The sequence below is a fragment of the Carassius auratus genome, chromosome 20 (genome assembly GCF_003368295.1).
Source record: "Carassius auratus strain Wakin chromosome 20, ASM336829v1, whole genome shotgun sequence".
NCBI lineage: Eukaryota > Metazoa > Chordata > Actinopteri > Cypriniformes > Cyprinidae > Carassius > Carassius auratus.
The window spans coordinates 2908899-2927183 of NC_039262.1; the positions used below are offsets into that span (position 1 = coordinate 2908899).

The 18285-nt window shown below is 36.6% G+C and overlaps 1 protein-coding gene across 1 annotated transcript; it reads left to right on the plus strand.

Moving 5' to 3' along the window:
• Positions 1-7073: 7073 nt before the first annotated feature.
• Positions 7074-14877, plus strand: LOC113037887 (ras-related protein Rab-10-like). Its single transcript, XM_026195215.1, has 6 exons — positions 7074-7117; positions 8813-8938; positions 9535-9673; positions 10707-10796; positions 11744-11845; positions 13843-14877. Exons 1-6 carry the CDS (start codon positions 7074-7076, stop codon positions 13927-13929), a joined length of 588 nt encoding a protein of 195 aa, XP_026051000.1. The 3' UTR covers positions 13930-14877.
• Positions 14878-18285: the final 3408 nt, after the last annotated feature.

Below are 18285 nucleotides of genomic sequence, written 5' to 3' on the forward strand. Positions count from 1 at the left end.
AGACTGTGTCCAGAGTCCATAGTAATACCATGGTAATTTTTGTAAGGAGATGAGCTTCCTAAATAAACCCCTTTAAATTGGGAAGTAATGAATCTGAATGTTGATGTAATTGTTGTTTGATTTAGTTACCTGTTTATGTAACCCAAATCCATCGTCTGTCACCTGTTAAACATCTCTAAGCATGTAAATGCTAGATATACGTCCTGTTCAGATTGATGCAGATGTTGGAACACCATTGTTGCAATATAATACGCACTTCCTATCACCTTTTCTCTGTTTTAGATGCCTGGAAGGTAAATTCAGTGGGTTAAAATGAGAAGCATGCCATACCTGTTAGATCACAGAAACCGCATGAACTTATTCACTGAGAACGGCGTGGGTAGATGTCATTTAGCAGATGCTCTTGAACTCGGTTTACGTACGGCAGGGTCAATTCTCTGGGGGTAACTGGAGATCTCAGCGCCACACTGGTTCATGGGGCAAATTTAGACACAGCCGGCCCTGTCCATTTATTTGAAAGAGCGGATCCTAAATGCTCTTTCGTTGACATTTTGTCTGATTAAGAAATGTCCTGCAATTATAGACCTTAATTGATGAACATGTATTTAAGTTTACATTAAATCAAAATTAAATTAGTAGATATTATTATTGTACATCAAGTAGCCTGTATTGGTATTATTGTTATACTTTTTGTTATGTTTTCTGTTTTCATTATTGTTTGTTATTTGTTAATGTTTTGTTTTTGATCATTTTTGTCCATACAGGTATTTTAGCCTGTAACTCATGTTAGAACAAATTTATATAATGCATGTTCAGGATTGTTCCTAAAAAGAAATTTTAAAATAACTTTTCATAACACGTTCCTGGTTCTTCCTGGTTATTGTGAATGATTCATGACCGCATGTTATTCCAAAGAAAAAGCCTTTCGTTTTGTATATAGTTCATAACCTGTGCTGCCTCTATTAGTTAACATAAAATGGATTAATCTATGAAATAATAGACTTGTTTTTAATGGCATTTGTAAGTTGAATAAAGTTGCCGTCATTGTGTTTCAGACTGATAAAACCTGGAAATGATCATGATTTGGAATGAAAACAAATATTGACCTGGTTTCTGGACAGGCAAGGGTGACCTTTACGACTGAGTTTTTGTCTCTGTGCTGTGAGTCACATGACCGCTCCTGGTGTGTGTCACCTGTGGCTTCCTGTTGTGATCAGGTGACAGTTGTGAACCATCAGAATGAGGGTTGAAGTTCTGAACTGTCAGGAAATGGTGGTTTAAGTCATCAGATCAGTGAAAATTTGGATTTCCACTCACTCCTCTTCTAATCGATTTCTTCTTTTCCTTCAATTTTAGTGTTTCTTTTTTTTTTTTTTCAACACGTAATCTTAATTGACTGTTTGCACTTTATGCAGTCTCTTGTTGGTATTCTAGATGTTACTCCAAATGTAGTTACTCCAGATGTCACCTGCTCTGTCTCTAAAATGACATTCTTTTATTGATGATGTCATCAAGGACACTTAAGTTTCGACCAATGACAGATTAGTTCCGGAAAGAAAATTCTTATTTTCTACAGGATAAAATAAAGTCCCACTTTACACTTTTTCCTTATTCAACATCCTGTCACTTTATGGACATGGGCTATGAATGCACTTGAACCACATCTCTCTCTCTCTCTCTCTCTCCCTCCCTCCTTCTTTCTGTAGTTCAGAGCCTTAAAATACTCACCGGAAACTCCCTGCAGTCCCAAGGGAAAGATCACCTTACACACTCGCACACGAATACACACCTTAACCATATGTGCACTATTAAACTCTTGATTTAAGCTTTTATAAATGCATAAATAGACTAATAGAGCATTTTTTTTCCTTTCTCTTTCTGTCTGGCATTAGTGGATTCTCTTTCTTTGACTGACAGGATCTTGGCTCAGTTGGGCGGAGCTTCCTTCTGGATCCTTGAGGGGCCCCACAGCTGCAAAGGCTCATGGGAAGGGGTCTGATTGGCTGCCTGTCAGGAACCCTTCCATGTCCTTTGTGTTCAGAACTCGTATAACCCAAGTTTTAAACTAGTCGCACATTTAGTGGCCAAATCCAGACTTCTTAAACTGTTGTAGGAATCCTTTACACACCCTTATGTCACATTAAACCAGAGTATTCATTTCTTTTGTTGATGTTGGGCAGAATATCCAGGCTGCTCTTTTATTGTCATCTACTTGCCAAAAAATGACAGCTTTAGTCCTCATTGTATGAAGTGGAGTAGCAAAATATCTTATTTTGTGTTCCAGTCATACAGGTTTGTAACGACATGACTGTTAAGTAAAAGATAACACAATTGTCATCTGGTGAATTGTGCCTTTAAAGCCATAAGTGGCATAAACGTACCCGACTGCAGAGACTGAGGCTCAGTCAAAAGTCCTTTGACATGTTTCCAGAGGTTGAACTATGAGTGTGTGTCCTGCTGTAACTTTCACACTCTCTGTTTTTATATTCTCATGTGTCGTTCACATCAGCAGAGTTTTCTCGTGTCTCTTTCAGGGGTCTGCTCTGTCTCTGCGGTGGTTTGTGTGTATTGTGTGAGAGTGACTCAGTCTTTGGCTGCTCATTTGTGTACCATTTCATAAAGCGGCTCCCACCCATAGTGCAGCTGTGTGTATGCGGTTAGACTTCTGCTAAGCATTACTGCTTAGCTAAATATGTTGGTCAGTCTTTGTGCATCTAGGCATGTAACGTGTGTTTGCAACTGTTACAGGTTTTTCGGTTCAGCACGCATGTCCACGAACACGTCAGAAAAATAATGGAGGACAGAGATGAGATTTAAGTAGTCCTATACATGAGATGTGCTTTATATTAAGGGCGTCTAAGTAACTCATAAACATAGGGATTAAAGAGGCTTTCTCTTCTGTAACATGCTTTCACTGCTTAATGCATTTGAGACGTGTTATTTCTGTGTATAAATTGCATCTTACGGTTGTATTCTTATCTGTAAATGTTAGAAAGTCACGCCAGTATTTGCATTTGCATAAAGGATCATCCGGACAGTAAGTGAAGAATCACACAGATGCATGACTAACAGATGGAGAGCAGTAATTCTGAATGTTTCGCATCCAAATGTAGAAGCTCTTGAAATCTCTTTACTAATTTATAACAGCACTGTAAAGTCCAATATGAAGAGTGTGTTGCAACATTACTGACACTGACTAGTTTGGGGTGTGCTATATGATGATTCTAGATCGTGGATGATAAAAATGTCTCCACGATCTGCTCTTGAAGAAATATCATAGTATCGTGTTACAGCGCACATATTAGCTGCATTTCTGGCACCACCGTCTCAATATACTTTATAACGCCACATACATACACATCAGTGTAGGGCTGCACGATTATGACAGAATTGATGATTATTCCCTTAAAATTGTAATTGCGATTTATTAATTACGATTATCACAGTTTACATTGTTGATACCATTGTTTGATGCAACTGCATGTCGTATTTTTATATGAAAATAAACAAATTGAAAACGCTCTGAAAAACCTTTAGTGCTTCTCCAATAGTTCAATAGTTCAAATGTCAAATATACATCGGATTGGTTTCTTCTTTAAATTATATTAAAAAAATATATATATATGAATGGTTTTATAATGTTATACTAAAACTAAAACAATGAAAAAACCCTTAAGATAACTTGTAGAAAGAAAAGAAAATATCTTAAGCTTGCAGAATAACATAAGTGGACTTTGAACCATTAATTGCTGCTTTGAATGATTACGTAATTGTGGCATCCATAATTGTAATTGCAATTAGAAATGCGATTAGTTGTGCAGCCTTACATCAGTGTTAACTCATCGATAGAGTTACTCTCACAGGACACTGCACTTGTTTGCAATCATAAAAGTACATTATTTGCATGAGCTTTAAAGCCTTGCCAGTTAAACGTTTAATGCACGTGCAGTTCTGACGTGCGCGCACACCTGTCAAACAGCACCTGATTACTGGACTAAGTTATCTTTAGGGGCTAATACTGTCAAAACACACAAGGTTTACATATAGAATCGATTGGTTATGTTGGAAATGAAAGTAAACCGTTGAGAGAAAAACATATGCGTACCTGTATATTAGATGTGTGCAGCTCTTAAAGTGACACTGAACTTGATACAGTGCTGTTTCTAAGGTGTTAAGAGCAATTTAGGTTGTTACTGTGTGGTTGCCAAGTTGTTTTGAGTGAATTACGTTCTTACTATGCTGTTGCCAAGATATTTAGAGTTAGGCTTATTAAGGTTGTTACTATGCAGTTGCAAATGTGTTTTCAGTTATTGAGCTTGTTACTGTGGAATTGCTGAGGTGTTTTGAGTAATTTAGGACATTAATGCTGTTGCCAAGGTGTTTTGAGTGATTTCGGTTGTCACTGTGGTTGCTAAGGTTTTTTTTGGGCACATTGTGGTTGCCAGGGTGTTGTGGGAGTCTCTTACCAATCTGCAAACATCACTAATAAAGCTGTGCAGCAGGACAAACATGGTAACTAACCAGTGATCAGTTCAGGACATTTTCCAGTGTGAGTTTGAGTCTGAATGCTTTTACTGTGCTGCTGGGCCATTAAACTCTCAGCAGTTTCACTGATGAACCGTCCTGTCCGTGTTGGTCTGTGCTAGTCTCAACAACACACTGCTACTGAGAGATCTCTTTACCCTCCATCATCTACATGAACTGTGATGCTGTGATGCTACTTTCAACTGCAAAAGAAAATCGCCTAAGATGCTGACATGGTATTAAATATAATATACTACTACTTCAACTGCAAGAGTGTCTAGAAAACCCTTTTTAGGGCTACATTTTTGCTATTAAAATGGAGAATACAATGAAAATGCCCAGTCAGTTCTGTTTTTCCTAGATGCAGTGTAGCACAGTGAAAACTCAGGTTTGTTTCTCATTTGGAAAAGCTTCTCCCACGCTAGTACCCTCAGAGGACAATTTGCACAAGTCCAGATTTCTGTTGAGAAGGTTTTACAACAAATTAATGTATGCCTACACATCCCACATTTTTTATGAAAATTCAGCAGTGGTGCTTACTCATTTATGTTGTTTTGTCACTCAAGACTTCTCACCAGGGGCCTGTTCTTCGTACGTCGCTTATTACATCCGAGATCAAATGACACATCCAAGATGATATCATCGTGCTAATCCTGATCCGGCTAATTGGGTTCTTCGAACACACGTGTTGTGTATGATTAGTATCGCTGGATTGAGTTATCTGAGATAATTGCACGTTCATGTGTTGTCTTAAAAGGGGATATGTATCGATACTCGAAACCATGATCAGCAGTGCAGCGATTGGCTGGTGGCAAGACATCAATATAATGACGTCATATAATTTAAAACGACACCTGACGAAAAACAAATTTCTGGACTTTTATAAGGAAACAGCCAAGCAAACAAAACTACATAAATGTTATAATAGATACATGAAACAGATAATAGAAACATGTTTTTATTTTATTAGAATTTTTTTCATGATTCCCAAATATTTAGATTCGCAATTTATAATAGTTGTGCCGTCTTTACATTTTTATTTCAATGTAGAAATTATCTATTCATTTTATATTTGGAAAGATTTGTTACGTGACAGCATTAAAGAAAGTTTCTTAAGGGTCAATATCATGTTATCTGCATCTCCTGCGCTCCATCAAGCCACTCTTATAATAGCAGTCATCACTCAAAATAATGCACGACTCTATTATCTGTATAGCATGTGTGTAAGACTCTAATACAATTATGAAGTAATACTTTTATGACAAATAAATATTTCAGTGAGTAAAACGGTCTGTCTATAGTAGGCTGTTATGGACTACACAACATTTTTATATTATTTTTAAATACATTTTGTAATGATTATTATTATTTTAAATTATTGTCCCTGGATCAGTACGATACTATTGTAATAAAGTAGCGGTGGTAGCAGACATATTTTGAGTATCAGTTCTGGTTGAAAAGAAGAGATCTAATCCTGTTTACATGAAATAAGCTGCTCCCGAGCAGGTTTAAGCTAACGGACCTGTTGCTATGACAGCAGCTCCGGGATGAGCTTCGAAGAACCAAACAATCCAAGATCACGCCAAATCGTCAACATTCAAATCCAGCTAACTGAGTTAGCGACGTACGAAGAACGGGCCCCAGGCCTTGCATTCAACAGTAAATAAAATGACCCTCATTCCCACTTAATAGATGTTCCTGTGCTTATTGTGTATGATTGATTAGTAGATCAGAAAAGTGTAAAACGTTGGTCTTTTTTTAACCCCGGGTTTCACAGACAAGGCTTAGACCTAGTCCCAGACTAAAATGCATGTCTGGGCTGTTTTAACTGAAAGAAACTTGCACTGACTGATCTTAAAATGGCAGTTCCATAGTTTTGCCTCTAGATGCACACCAGTAATATATATATTTTTTATATAAAAGATACTTAAATGTCCTAATTGAACTGTGGCCTAATCCTGGCTTAACCTAAGCCCTGTCTAAGAATCCAGGCCTAAATGTAATTAACTTGTTCCCAGTCGGAAACAACTTTCCTTTTTAGGCTGTGTGATGATTTTGATAGACCATGTTCAGAAAGAAAATGACTTGTACTTCAGAACCCCTAAAGGGAATAAATACGAGATGGGAGGAAAATATATATTTCCGTACTTTCACTTGCAGTTTTATCATTGAGTAATTATACTGTATATAAGTGGCAGGCATCAGGGAGCTGTAATTATGCCTGGCATTGAAACTGGTTTTGAATGCATGACTGCTTTTTAGTTTTACCGTGACTTTCGAGATTCTTGATCAGATGTACTGACTCCGTTTATACCACTGAGCGGCAGTACTCACCACACAATTTACAAGATTTAGATGTTTGTCAGTGGTGCTGAGGATCTGCAAATCATTCGCTATCGTCCTCAGTCATCTTTCCTTTCTCTGTTTATGTGGTAAGTGAAATTTGATGTGCTGTAATGTAACAGGCAACCATTAGCAATCGTTATTTATTTTCGGTGCCTTTCTGAATACAGAAAGGCCCCCTCTCCTCCATGTAATCGCCCATCGGGATGTTTCACACGTCCAATTCCAATTTTTTTGACATCATTCCACCGTATGATCAGTAGTACAGCTAAAATGGCAAATAAAAATCTGCTTGAAAAGTAGTGTAGCCTTTGGGATATTTGGAGAAGACCTTCTAACTTGACTTTCAGCATCAACGTCCTGGTGAAAAAGCTTCCTAAAAAGTGCCCTAGGAAGAGAGTAAAATCAAATTCAGATCTAACTCCATTCTAGTATTACAATTCTAAGTGGATCCAATCAATTTCCAATTAACAAAATTCCTGTCATGCAACATTTTTCACTCACAGAAGTCAAATAGGTTGTGAATCCGGTTTCTTTTAACCCTCTGGGGACGGATTAGGCGGTACCGCCCAAAATGGCATACTTTTACAAATGTGTAGTTATCTCAAAAACTATTAATGCTAGAGAGATGCGGGTTTTTTTTTGCCGTCTTCCTCAGATTCCGCTGAAAACAGCGGTGTCCAGTTTGTATATTAAACACTTCCCTTATTGCGCAATACCACTGCGTAAACAGGCCAATGAAAAAGATTGTGCTAGGCAGATTCAACACGCAACAGCCAATGGAAAAATTGCCGCTGGGAGGAGTCTTTTTCTAACCCAATCAGAGGAAGGTTATGTCTTCTAGCGATTCAGAGGACTCTGTAGCTCTGCTGTAGCCTTGTAAAAGCTGGCTGGACTAAAGTAAAAGACATGTAATCAATAAGCGTTCAGAGAATCAGCATCAGGGTGGAGAAAGCAGAACGCGATCGGAGTATTAGCGAGCACAAAGAGCTAAATTCGAGCGATCGGAGAATCAGCATCACGTGGAGAAAGCAGAAAGTGATCGGATTGTTAGCCAGCACAAAGAGATAAATTCGAGAGAGATACAGCATTATTACAGAATTGTTTTATCAAAATGGCAAGCAGTAAAAGATTTACGGCAGAACAAGCTCTGGAACAATTACTGGAAAGGCCTGGAGAGGCCTTGCTTTGCTCACTGGCATGCCTAGGACTGTTTTTTAAAAAAGTTAATTATTTAATTGTTCTTTACACATTTGATTAAACAATAACACATTTCTGTCAAGCAAAGAGTTTGAAAAAATATATTTTCTTTGTTCAAAAACTGTTCTATATTGTGTGTTTTTCAGTAATAAATGACAAAAATCTAATTTTCGTTTTTGAAATTCTCTAGTTTATTGTAAAATCTTTCACTCATACTTCCTTTATATAAACATATTGCATGCATGCTTATGGTAGCTTAGGGTCTTCTGAATCCATAGATACCAAACACAGGGTGTTTCATCTCCTTTACATATGATTTATAAGCCCAAATATATAAATAGAGAAAACAGACCAAAAAGGGCTTAGTCCCAAAAATAAAAAAAACGCCTAGGACTGTTTGTAAATAAAGTTAATTATTTAATTGATCTTTACACATTTGATTGAACATTAACCCATTTCTGTCAAGCAAAGAGTTTGAAAAATATATTTTTGGGTCAAAAACTTTTAACTATTGTTGTGTGAGGTAGGATTTTCAGTAATAAATGACAAAAATCTCATTTTCGTCTTTGAAATTCTCTAGTTTATTGTACAATTTTTCACTCATACTTCCTTTATAGACATATTGCATGCATGCTTATGGTAGCTTAGGGTCTTCTGAATCCATTGATACCAAATACATGGTGGTCCATCCTCATTACATATGGTTTATAAGCCGAAATATAAAAATAGAGAAAACGGACCAAAAAGGGCTTAGTCCCCTAAGGGTTAAGTGTCTTTGTTCAACTTATGTCTTTTGTTGTGTCTTTTTAGGAATCGATTTTAAGATCAAAACAGTTGAATTGCAAGGAAAGAAAATAAAGCTACAGATATGGTAAGTACCATTAAGTTACGACCATGCTTTGTGTAAAACCAATTTAAAAAAATTAATGTAATTTATAAGAAATGTACTTATATTTAAATGCATTTTAAAAAATGACATAACCAGCACACATTTCATGCACTTTCTGGGAGAAGACAGCATCACTATTACTGTAAAAAAAAGAAGAAGAAAAAAAGTAAACTGCAGTGTTTTACTTTAGCATTAAATGAAAGGTTACTAATCTGACGATGTTATTTTAACAAAGTTAACAAACAACTATTTAAATACCACCAATTCTTTGCTCAACTTGGTAATAAAGTTACATTAATCTTAAATTTTTTGAACTATTGAAATCATTCAGGTATTCCAAGCTGTTGTGATATGAATATTGCATTAGATGCTCATTTGTCCATCTGTATAGTTGATGGCAACAGCTGTTGAGATATTGGTTTGTAACAATTGGTGGCTCTTAACAACTAGTCAGCCGTGTTCACCAGCTATTGCCAGCCAAAGTTAATTTTGGATCTTCTGTAGTCTATAATCCATTAAGTCCACGAGCGTCTGGGCTGCTGCAGTGTTTGATTGTGGTTGTCAATGTGTTTTTGCAGGGACACAGCGGGGCAGGAACGGTTTCACACCATCACTACCTCTTACTACAGAGGGGCCATGGGAATCATGCTCGTATATGACATCACCAACGCCAAGAGCTTCGAAAACATCAGCAAATGGCTCAGAAATATTGATGAGGTCAGTCTTCACACAATCTTACTGCACCCCTCAGACAACATCAGAATAAGACAGTTATTCAGGGAATGGTGTTTTAAAGGGAAGTTCACTCAAAAATTAAAATTGTTATCATTAGCTCATCAAGTTTTCCCAAACCTCTGTGAATATCCTTCGTCCGTTGATAATAAAGTCAATGGGGAACAGAAACTTTTTGGTTGCCAACAGTGTTCAAAATAGTTTTTTTTGTGTTCAACAGTTCATATTTCTCATTTTCATTTAAAGTTGAAGAACTATAATAACTAGAATTAAGTCAACTAAAACTATAAAATCTGGTTTTAGTTAACTCTGGCTCAGTGATGTGTAAAATGAGTACGACATGAGCTGAAAAGGAAAATGTTGGCCAATAATTGACTGCCCAGAACAAATTCTGGTCAAGTGAAACCATATTGAATGCAGTTTTCCTTTATCTTGCATAGTTTTTTTTTTCATGGTTTTTGAGACATGATGTTGTATCCAAATACAGAATTTGTTTGAACAAGCATCTTCTGACGTCAGTGAAAAACAATATGGGAAGTGTTTTCTCTTCCCTTTTAAAAGTTAATAAGCCCATTCATTTACTAGCCTAACTGTGCATGATCATATGGGTGGTTGCTTTGTATTGTTGTGCTGTTATAAATAGAACAGACCTCTGAGCTATTTTTAAGTTGAGAACCGCTGGTGTGGGACTTAAGAAGTTCCAGTGCTGTAAAAACACCAGCTTACAGATACATAGTCTGCTGATGGTTAGATTTTTTTAGTCTGATGATTCATGCAGAATTTCCCAACAATCAGCACTTTCAAGAGAATTCATATAACATTGGACTCCATGAGGGATGTGGTTTTGTGTTTGGTGGCCTGTCGTTCAAATCCAAGTTACTTGCACCACTGATGTAAACTCGGTTCTTCAGTGCGGTTTCTTCTGTAACTTCTGAAACTACTTTTAATTGAGGTTGTCAGTCTGAACATGAGTATTTTGTAAGAAATCATCGACTCAAAGTTGTGTATGTCGTTACAGCACGCTAACGAGGATGTAGAGAGGATGCTGCTAGGCAACAAGTGTGACATGGAGGACAAACGTGTCGTACCAAAAGCCAAGGGGGAACAGGTAAGAGACTGTGGATGGATTATGGATTAGGGCTGGTTTTGAAAACATCGATTTGATTTGATTCTCATTTTTGATGAACCTATATGTATTTTTAAGTCCCTAGAATCGACCTGTGTTGTTCAGTTGATGCGTCTGATCAAAATGTAATGAAGCATTCAATAAATTACAATAAGCTTTGTGAAGCAATGTGCTCGCTTTTAAAATATGTCAGTTGTATTTATAAAATTAAAACAATAAATACTATTTTGGCGTTTAATTCTTTAATGTTGTGCAACAGACCTCTGTATAGACACGGCATGAAAACTGATCCTCTTTACTACCAGTTACTGCACCAAATATACTTGAATAAAAATCAATCAATCAATGAAAAAATCAATGTTAAAAACAAACTATCAGTGTTTCAACCATGGAAAGGTGTCAGTGAAACAGCTTGTTAACAATGTTATAATGATGCGTTTACCTCAGAAAAGCATTATTAATTAAATACTAGCAAAATTAATCAATACTAGGGCTGTAATCGAGTCATAAAAGTCAGGCCCGACAGGACACGAGCCCAACAGGTTTCGGCCCGAGCCCGACAAGCACATTTTGATTGACAGCTTTTTAAAACCCCGAATCATTTACTTAGTTACTTAGCAGTCACAAGCCTCCTGGTTTCATTACAAAATATCTTAAATTGTGTTCCAAAAATGAACAAAGTATTTACAATTTGGGGTAAGTGATTAATGACAAAATTTTCGTTTTGGGGTGGAGTTACCCTTTAATATTAGTTTTTTTGTTTTTTTATGTTACGTGAGTCAGTTTATTTGTTGAATATTTGTCAGTTCCTCTATTGAAGCACTTTGCTGAGTGTTGATATCTCTAAGAAACTTGAATGGCTCCATACATATTAGTTCCGGCCTGCCAACACAACGAATGTTGACTAGTTTGTGTTTGTTGATCCTCAGATCGCAAGAGAACATGGGATTCGCTTTTTCGAGACGAGTGCAAAAGCCAACATCAGCATCGAGAAGGCGTTCCTCACGTTAGCAGAAGACATTCTCAAAAAGGTGAGCCGGGGAATAACTGACTGAAGACACCAATGTTATTGTTGTTACGAACCCCTGTTATAAAATGCTCATTGAGAAAGGGGTCCACAACATAAGAGGAGACATGAGGCCAACAGCAATTTAACCATTTATCTTTGGACTAATAAATGATTACTCAATCTCACATCTCTCATTCACCTCAACTCTCCACATGTCACAATAACAATTAAACTATACCAAAGTCAAAGAATATACTTAACCGACACTGACAAATAGATCAAACCAAATAAACATCAAATAGAACACAGCTTTCTTCGGAGGCTGGACATCATGATGCACACAACATTCACCGCTGAATGGAATTCACTGCTGCATGCTTCATTCTGGTTCACCCTTCTCTTATATACTCTAGTTGAGCCATCAGAGAAACAGGACAAAGGTGTGCAGGGGCGGAGCCTAACACTCAGAAGAGAAAAGACTAATTAGATCACAAACAAATACAGATTCAACACTCAGAAGGCTTAGGCCGTAACATTGTCCTCAATGCTTTTAAGCAAAAACATTACAGTGCAGAAGAGCAGTGATTTCATGTCATTTAATTCATAAATACACAGTCACAGCAGCTGATCTCTCTGGGATATTAAAGGTTTTTTTTGCTTTTGGTGTTTACTTGTCTGTTATACTCTTTCTAATTGTAGAAATGAGTCTATATGTTTTTTTCTGAATCATAATACAACAAAACAAAAGTCACTGTCAATTCACAGAATCGCTTTAAAATTACAAATCAATTTGCTGAAAGATTCCCACCCCAGTTGTGTTTCTGTTGATTTAAGACGATGATGAATTTATCCTGTCTCTGTAATGACAGGAATTTTCTCATTTTGTGGTCCAATTTGGATTTTGCTTTTAGTTTACATCAACAAATAGAGGTTGGAATAGTTTGCAATCCCATGATCCAATTTGATTCTTCGAGTCATTATTTCAATTTGATAGTAAAACTTTATTAGCAGGCTAATTTCTGGAGGTCTTCTACCTCTTTCATTTTTGGATGATGGCGTTCAAAGTGAGCCTCTAAAGTTCTCCCAAACATTATTAAATGGGTCATCTTTTTATGTCAAATTCTTTTCAATTAGAAAAATAAGATGCCATAGGGCTGCTCCCAAGTGACCGTCTCTATCAATGGTTCATTGAATCATTGACTCGTATGATTTATTCAAAAACAGATTAATTCAGAAATGAAACACTGCAGTGTTGAGATGCACAAATGTTCTGCTTTAGCTTTTTTTTTTTTTTTATATATTTTTCATTGACTGTATAAAAAAATATTGTCTCTAAAATGTAACTCTCACTCAATATAAGCTTGTTTGTTCAATTGCGCTTACAATGTATGTTTAAAAAAAAGCATTACTGTTACTTGTGTGATATTATTTAACTATATAAATATAAAAACAAAAAGCCCATACAGGGATATTTAGCTTTTATATCTGGACTTATAGAGGTATTTGGTTACACTTTATTTGAAGGTGTCCTCAGTGTAATGTTAATTAACTACATGTACTTACTATAGGGTTAGGGATAGGGTGAGGGTTTGGTTTAGGGTTAATAGTTTGTAATTATGCCTTTTTATTTATTATTATTATTATAACACATGTAACGTGTAACAAGGACATCTTACCAGGCATTCTAACAGGCTTCATCATGCAGTGAATGCTTTTGGACTTTCAAGATGTGTTTTTGTTTGTGTTTTATGCAAAGTGAGTGACATACTCGATAATGTCAGATCACCTATTGTTAAAACGACAATTAGGATATAGTTTCACACCCCTAATGAACACTGTGGCTCTGTTTGTTTGAGCATCCTGATCAGCCGGACAGAAGCAGTGACTCAACCAGTGGTGCAAGTTTGGCACCAGAAAGCGATTAAAATAAACCCGGGTTCACTCCAAAACTCCAAATGTGATGTTTGCAGATCCAAAATGTTTGTTCATATCTATTTTGTGTTGTTGTTTTTTCCGCAGACGCCCGTAAAAGAGCCCAACAGTGAAAACGTGGACATCAGCACTGGTGGTGGAGTCACGGGATGGAAGACCAAGTGCTGCAGTTGAACAGACACACACAGTTACTCACACACACTTTACACAGACACACACACACACGACCTGTTCTTCTATACCCCCCCCCATCTCTCTCTCTCTCTCTCATTCACACATCCTTCATTTCTGTCTAACACTCTTCCGTTCTGTCCTCCTCACGGGATTCTCCGTAAAACACATCTCTAACATCTCTCAGACTTACGACTGCTTGCTGACATCATTTTTATTTCTGAAAAAAAAAAACAAATGTAAAGAGAAAGTCATTTTGTGTTGTTTCTTACTTATTTTAAAGTTTAAAGAACGAAAGAAATGAATTTAAACAAAAAGCGCATTCACCACTACATAGAGACCGTCAGTGGACCTGGAGACGCTGTCCGTCGGCACAGAGGAGCGGCGTCGCGTTTTAGACGAGACTTTGTCCAGTGTTTTGGGGTTAGTGTTGTGTGTGTTAGTGTGAGAGATCTTCTCTAGCTGGGTTTTTTGTTCTTTGATTTATTTCGTCCGGTGCCTTAATGTAGAGCCTTAGAGCTCACCCCCCCCCCCCCCCAAACACACATTTAAACATCACTTTTCTGTAAACAGTTATGCACACACACACACACACTGGTCCTCTCCTCTCTGTTTGACCCGCTAACCCAACCCAACACGCCCGAGTGGAACCATCCGGATTCAACCTGTTTGCTCAGAAGAGAATGGCATTATATATATTTTTTGTTTCGTGTCAGAATTACTTGTTTTTTGAATCTCCTCCTGTATGTTTTTTTTTTTTTTCAATCAGTTACTCATTCTCTCCTGCATGCTGGTTTCTTTGGGTTTTTAGGGTCCTTTGTAAGTTTTGCCATGTTTGTAATTGACGGGAAGTATCTCTTCTGGTCCAGACACGTGTCAGGGAGGGGAGCGTTCTCTTTGGAATTTCAAACGATTTTGCAGATCCATTAAAAAATAAGCTTGTTTAAGTTACATGTTGGTCTTGGTTATTGAAGAGTGTGTGTGTGTGTGTGTGTGTGTGTGTGTGTGTGTGTGTACACGGGTTTATGTATCCTGGTGGAGACTTAAACCTGGATACACAGACTCATGGGGACTCGGGATTCAAATATTGAATCATCCTTAAATCAAGATACATTTACTTGAGATGCAAAATAAAGAAGACTTGTTTTCTGAGAAACAACAAAATTAAGGGAGTTTATGCTTAAAACAAGAAAAAATATGTCCATGGAGAATTAAAACCGGTTTTCCATTTGAATTTTTTTTTTTTTTTTTTAGCCCATTGGAAGATATTTGTTTTATTCACAAACTTAATTTAGTTCCTCAGAAAGCAAGACTTTTTTTATGTAACAACTTATAAAATAAATTAAAATTTAAGAATCTTTAGACATTTGCACTAAAATGAGACAAAAATACTGATGCGGAACAGTTTTTTTCTATATTTTAGTGTTCAGGAGCAGAGCTATTCAAGCCTCAAGGTGTGTGTGTGTGTGTAATTAATTAAAAAGTAGTTTAGAGACCATAATGACATATTGTGTTCATTCAATTTAGTCCTTATATTTTCACTTACTTTGCTCAAAATATTAAATGTTCATTCCTATAACCTGCAGAAACCCTGGTTTTATAGTTACTGTGGGGCATGAGTACCTGAAAAACCACTCATCTGTACATTTTGAAAAGTAAAAATGTATTTCAAAACATTTTCATTGAATGGATTCTATTTATTCCTTGTAGTCTGGTGAATTTCAGCTCTGAGGATGCACTAGTAGTTTTTGGAATATAAATATTTCAGAATTACAAATGCAGTAATATAGCTAAAGAGACAAACTGATCTAATATGTTCTGATCATGAGATTTATGGGATAATTTAAAATTAGACCAGATTAATCAAATTATTAATAAGCCTACCGGTAATAAAAATCCTGATTTGAGAGTAGCGTGCATCTGTGCCTTGTGTTGTGCATCCTGTTGGTTGATGGAAACACTTACACAAATCAACGGAAAATTGTAGGAAAACTCCGCTGTCTGTATTGTCGCTTGCAGGGGCGGATCTACCGGGGTGGCAAATGTCACCCTAAAAGAAAGCCTTGCCACCCCTGCTGCCACCCTAGTTGGCAGCAACGAATTAAAGGTTATGGCCAATTTGAAAATTTACTAGTGCGAATCTTTCGTGATTCGTGATCCGTGATCCCGCCCCGAACTGATTCAAATGATTTGCGATCCCCAAACTGACTCAAATGAACCGCGAATCCGCTTTGAACTCCCGAACTGACTCAAATGATTCGCGAACCTGCTACGAACTCCCGAACTGATTCAAATGATTCGCAATCCCCAAACTGACTCAAATGAATCGCGAACCCGCTTTGAACTCCCGAACTGATTCAAATGATTCGCGATCCTCAAACTGACTCAAACGATTCGCGAACCCGCTTTGAACTCCCGAAATGACTCAAATGATTCGCGATCCCGCTCCGAACTTCCGAACTGATTCAAATGATTCGCGATCCCCAAACTGACTCAAATGATTCGCGAACCCGCTCCGAACTCCCGAACTGATTCAAATGGTTTGCGATCCCCAAACTGACTCAAACAATTCGCGAACCCGCTTTGAACTCCCGAAATGACTCAAATGATTCCTGATCCGCTCCGAACTCCCAAACTGACTCAAATGATTCGCGATCCCCATAACTGACTCAAATGATTCACGATCCCCAAACTAATAATTTACAAAGTATTAATATACTGTAATATTTTTTGTTGTTGCTATAAAAACAGACCTAAGCCATCCGTAGCCTTTAAAATGGCTTAAAATGCATTATATAAAAAAATTATGAGGCAATAATGATTGGTTAATAATAACACTGTTAAAATACATAATGTAGGCAAATACAAAATAAACAATTTATGTAGGCTACATGTTATTACAAATGCCATGTGATTGCTGCTGTTACACTTACAGGACGATCAAATCCTTGTTTAGGCTACTGACCAAACATTTCATTCAAATATTCACTTAATCTTTAATTTTTGGCCACCTTAGGCTTTATAATTTCTTCAACAAAAAATGTGCATATCACAACCCTTACAAAAATAAACCATGGTTTTATCATAGTAAAACTGCTTAGTTTCCTTTTGCATGATTTCTGAATGCTTAAGACTATAAATTAAATTAGAGTTATAATAAAGCTATAGCCACAGGTAAATGTCAAGAGCTACAATTGTGATTTGTAAATAATAAAAATAGTTTTTTATTTGATATAAGTTATTTTTTCACCCCTATAGTTTTTTCCATCATCATATTTGAGGAAAGGGGGCACAACAATAAATCCTGCTTATGGGAACCCTTAAGGTGTTGTTATACACCTCTCTGGGAATGTGTGCTCTACTACTACACACACACACACACACACACTGAAGCACGCGTGGTGTTTTCAGGTCTTCACTATATTGATGCATGATGTATGCTACACATGTGCACCATTTCACCATTTCATGTGATAAAACTATCGTCATTCATTCGTATCACACAGACTGACAGAAACGGCAATGTCTTTACGACAACCTGTCAAAATAAAATTTCGGTATAACTATAAATTCAAACAGAAATGTAGTACTATTGCACAGTAGAGTGTACTATACTTCAAGTATTAGCATACTTGATATGCTATACTTCCTATTAGCTAATAATAATAGTTAATTAAAAAACACATAAACTCTGGTTACAACCCACCAAAATAAAAGTTTGGTCTAACTCAAAGAAATTATGTAAGAAATTGCTTAGTAAAAAATACTTAAAAAAGATATACTAAAACATTATTTTAAAGGAATATCACACAAGTTTTCATTGAAGTTTTAATTTAAGCTTGCCAAAACAATAACACCATATTTTTCAAAAACAATTTCTAAAAGTACATTTGTATATATACATGTGCCTATAATGTTTATCTATTTATTATTATTGTCAGCTAATAAAACCTATGCTTCAGAGACCATATTCACATTACATCTAAGGCTAAATGTAGCTCTTGACTGGTTGAGTTAGATGGTGATTAACACTGAACAGTAGAAAATCAGTTGAGTCTCCCCAGCTGGAAATGTCATTGGCTGTTAAAGTCTTGTGTTTCTTATAATAAATCGACATATTGATAACACTGAACCTTTTATAATGCTCTTAATACATGTCGATGCATACTGTATGCATTAGTGAGTGTGGTGGTGCTTATGGGGTCACTTATTCCTTATATGTTTGTAATGTTTGTTATAACTGTTTCAAATGCAAGACATTGATTGCATGAGATTAAGTTTGTAAATGATAGCCTGTGTCCTTTTGTAGTGTGCACATATATTTATCATCAAACTGTGATAACTGTGACTAAATTCAGT